Genomic DNA, 3,769 nt, shown 5'->3' on the forward strand with positions numbered 1-3,769 from the left:
CCCCCTGTGAACCCACCGCGCTCCCGTTTCTCCGGACCCTCGGAAATCCTCTGTCGGTCGTGCGCCTACCATGCGTGCACGCGCGGGGCTCCTCTTCCTGCTGGTGCACGTGCTGGCGCGAGCCCGAGGCCAGTACGACCTGTGCAAGTCGCTGGTGAGCACGGACGACGGCGTGTTGTGGGAGCATTACGCGTGCCAACCCAAAGCCCAATCCGTGAAGGAGTACATGCGCATCCGCGTCGAGCCGCCGGGCTTCACCTGCGGGAACCCGCCGGAGAGATTCTGCACGCTGGTGAGTTCTCCAAACTTACTGTATGAGAGGGGGTAAAAAGGTTTAATTCAGAGACTCACAATGTAGCTCAAATGCATTACCAGCGGAACGGTTGTGGGTTCAGTTCTCAGTGAATACGCACAGTGATAAAAGTGCATACATGAAATGCATTGTTAGTCCCTTTAGAGACAAGCATCTGCCAAGTGAGTAAATATAATTGCTGTGAGAGATTCTGTGAAATATCACTTGACAAACTTTTACTACCTGAGTGATATCACAGAAATAGGTGTCCTGAGAAATTATTGCCGTCTCTGTGACAGTCCCGGGCTCTGTTAAAAAGACAAAGAACTGTCAGAACTTTGGTCAGAAACTTTCTGCCTGTCAATCATTTAGCTTACATGCTTTCGGAAGGCGTGTTTCTGTAGAGAGGGCGTGGAGTTGATGGGATGGAGGCAGTCCTATTTTAATGGATTCAAGAATGTGATAATTCCATGTCACAAAATTGTCTTTATAGATTTAAAATATGATATGCAGCTTCTCTCCCTCTCTCTCCAAAACTTTCATTTCTTTCATTGTATAACTGAAAGAGCTGTTATCCCTAAAAAGCATGCACACAAATATGCCCCCTTTGAAAATCTGCTGCACCCCATCTAAGAGCCTTTGTCATACGTTCCATGAACTTTGCTTTAGAACACACTAATTCTCATCTTGCATACAGTATGGGAATCAGGAGGATGCAGGTGTGATATAAAGTGAATCATCTGTGTTGTTTCCTACATGCTTACTTCAGCAAAGACACAAATACACAATACAGAGTGTCGATTAGTTTCTGGCCTGGCGGGACCTCAGACAGATGTTTTTGCGCAGACCTCCAGCGAGGCCTTTAACCACCGGCCATCATGTCCAAGCAAAACATTGAGGGTTTGGAGAACGATGCCAACCGATGCCCATCATGGGGTTGGAGGTCGTGAAGCAGAGTTAATTCGAGCAGGATGCGCTGTGCAGGTCACCGACTACAGCAGAAAAAATGCAGCTGAGGTCAGCAGACATGGAGAGGAGGAGGCAGAAGTGTTGTTTACCCACGTGGGTTTGTTGGCAGAGCAAAGCTCACAGGAACAGAAACCATCACCTCATTAACAGCAGCTTCAACGGGTATTCTCAAGGGCACGGAGGTCATGCGCTTAGGAGACACCTTGTGCTTTATAAACTGAGTCAGGGAAAAAGGCTTGACTTCAAAGTGATGTCAATAAACAAGCTAAGCGACACATTAGCATTGAAGAAGTGATATCTGTAAATCTGAAAATGTTATTGCTCACCTGTGTGAAAGTTATCGGCACGATACTATGGTGTTAAGGGTTGTTCCTTTTTGGCCCAAAACAAAAGCAGCCAGTTGCGACAACGCAATGAAACCTTTAGATTGTGTATAATATCGCTACCATTGTTACAGGTTAACTTAAAGGGACAACAAAACATTTACTGTAGGAAAAATGACAATGCTAATCAAAAGTGCCCTGGAACTGTTTGCTTTCATACATTCTTTAAAATATCTTCTTTATAAAGTGCTTTTTCCTACTATGGCAGTCAATGGGGTCCACGCATGGTTTGGTTACAAGCGTTCTTCGTGTTCATCAGAACAAAGAAATGTATACAGATTTGGAACAATGTGAGGGTGAGTAAATGACAGAATTTAGTGAACTATCCCTTTAACAACATGAGTGAATAATGATCTCCAGGCTCAGAGATATGGATGATGCATCTAAGTTTAATGCTTCATGCAGATTTGGAATAACACAGATTCTTGCAATAGTATAAAGCAGAAAAAGCAGCGGGGCGGGGCGGGGGATGTAGGCTGCAGGGAGAACAAGCGCTTAAACAAACATTAGTGTCAGGGGAAAAGTGGTAATACAACACTGATTAGTTCAAATGAAATTATCCACACACACCGCAATGTCGTGTACAAACATGTGCACTGCAGACCCACAAACACACAACACCGTTCATTAAACACGAAGAAACTGAGTCTTTCAATAACGGAGCGAGGATAATGATGGGAATCTGAGAGAAGGACAGTTACTGGTCCGGAGGAGAGGAAATGGAGAAGCTGTCAGACACTCAACAGTTAATGATCGCTTTAATGTTAAACAGAAAGAGCGCTCTTACACTGCCGGTCAAACCTTCAGGGTCACTTCACTGAAATGGGTCTCACGATCTTAAAAACCTTCCAAACGCAGAGAATGACTACACTGAAGATGATCAAATATAACAGTTTTTTTCTTTTTTTTTAAACAATTCTCATGTGTGTTCTCCTCTCAGTTTTAAAGTGTTTACTATTATTCTATATATGTAACCATCATTTCTGGATGTATTGTTGTCATTCCAGTCCATGTTTGTTGAATTTCAACCAAATCAAATCTCAGGAGTGACATCAAGTCATCTAACATGACAAGACACGCGAAAACTAAAAATCCAGGTTATCACATAAAAAAATCATTGATGAAGTTTTTCTAAGTAGAAATATGACTGCTGCGTTGCTTCAAAGCAAATCTGAACTTGTTTCCTTTGCCGTAGTTGAGGTCTGAAAAAATACACAGCATCTTTACTGTTATTCCTGTTTCTTCGGTTTTCATTTTCTGCAAATAAATGCAACTACAAACGATATTTCTATTCAAAATGTGTGATATATACACCTTTAATTTTTCTGCGGCTGTCTATAAAAAGATGAATAGTTGTGTAAGTGACCCTTAACTTTCAAACAGTAGTGTACACAATAACAGGAATAGTGCAACCAAACACTTTGTCACCATTTACTCACCCGGGGTGGGACATAAAAAGAGATGTCTGTCTGTTCTTCACCTCTTCAGAAGATTTATAGACTTTTATAATACTTTAATAGTGCTGTTGTGTCATTTTCGTATCACCGTTTGCTTCTGTTGTGTGGAAAAGACAAAATGTGCTTCTCCTGTGTTTAACTGAAGAAGTCACATAAAGAAAATAAAGACAGAATATTATTGTTTGGTTGATATACCTGTAATCCTTAAAGTCTTGTTTGGCAGATTTGCTTGTAAGATATTGTTACTTGGTCACACGAATAATCATTTTGATTCTTACTTCAAATATATCGACGACTTACTTAGTTGTTGTTCTGGAGTTGTGCTAATGGACCGGCTTCTGGAATGTTCCTCGGGTCGTCCCAGGCTCTTTAATATTGATGTGGGCTTTAATGGGCCACCCACTGCACGCCCGGACGTTTTCCTTTTACGCTCAGACATGACGGGGGGAGGCAGGCCGGCACAGTCAGCACTTCACAACAGACGGATCCTCTCCGCTATTTATCCTTCCAAGAAAGTGACAAACTCACATAAGAGAGAGAGAGTCACTCAAGTAATGTTAACCGACTGAAGAACATCAACATAACTCAGTCATGCAAAAATGATTTTCCTTCAAATTACCACAAAGTTGTGTGCTGCTCTTTTTATAGTGTGTGTGTGTGTGTGTGTG

At 42.2% G+C, this 3,769-nt stretch overlaps 1 protein-coding gene and 1 long non-coding RNA gene across 7 annotated transcripts in view; one reads left to right on the plus strand and one right to left on the minus strand.

Annotated features, from left to right (window-relative positions):
- Positions 1-3,769, plus strand: part of ntng2b (netrin g2b) — a 53,547-nt gene that overhangs the window by 3,424 nt on the left and 46,354 nt on the right. Inside the window, exon 2 of the mRNA XM_057359985.1 lies at positions 1-292. This exon is cut by the window's left edge and continues 374 nt beyond it. Coding sequence (XP_057215968.1) covers positions 71-292 — 222 coding nt within the window. The 5' untranslated portion in view covers positions 1-70. The remainder of the gene's footprint in view (positions 293-3,769) is intronic.
- LOC130569972 (uncharacterized) overlaps positions 184-3,769 on the minus strand; it is a 12,205-nt gene continuing 8,619 nt past the window's right edge. For 3 of the 6 annotated variants that reach the window (XR_008964913.1, XR_008964909.1, XR_008964910.1), the window contains 4 exons: positions 3,402-3,605; positions 3,084-3,240; positions 536-600; positions 184-310 (listed from right to left, as the gene is read on the minus strand). This is a non-coding gene — a long non-coding RNA (uncharacterized LOC130569972). Of the gene's footprint in view, positions 311-535; positions 601-3,083; positions 3,241-3,379; positions 3,625-3,769 lie in introns of all 6 variants that reach the window. The other 3 variants (XR_008964914.1, XR_008964911.1, XR_008964912.1) reach the window with 2 other exon arrangements.

The sequence above is a fragment of the Triplophysa rosa genome, linkage group LG19, assembly GCF_024868665.1.
Source record: "Triplophysa rosa linkage group LG19, Trosa_1v2, whole genome shotgun sequence".
In the NCBI taxonomy this organism is placed as follows: Eukaryota; Metazoa; Chordata; class Actinopteri; order Cypriniformes; family Nemacheilidae; genus Triplophysa; species Triplophysa rosa.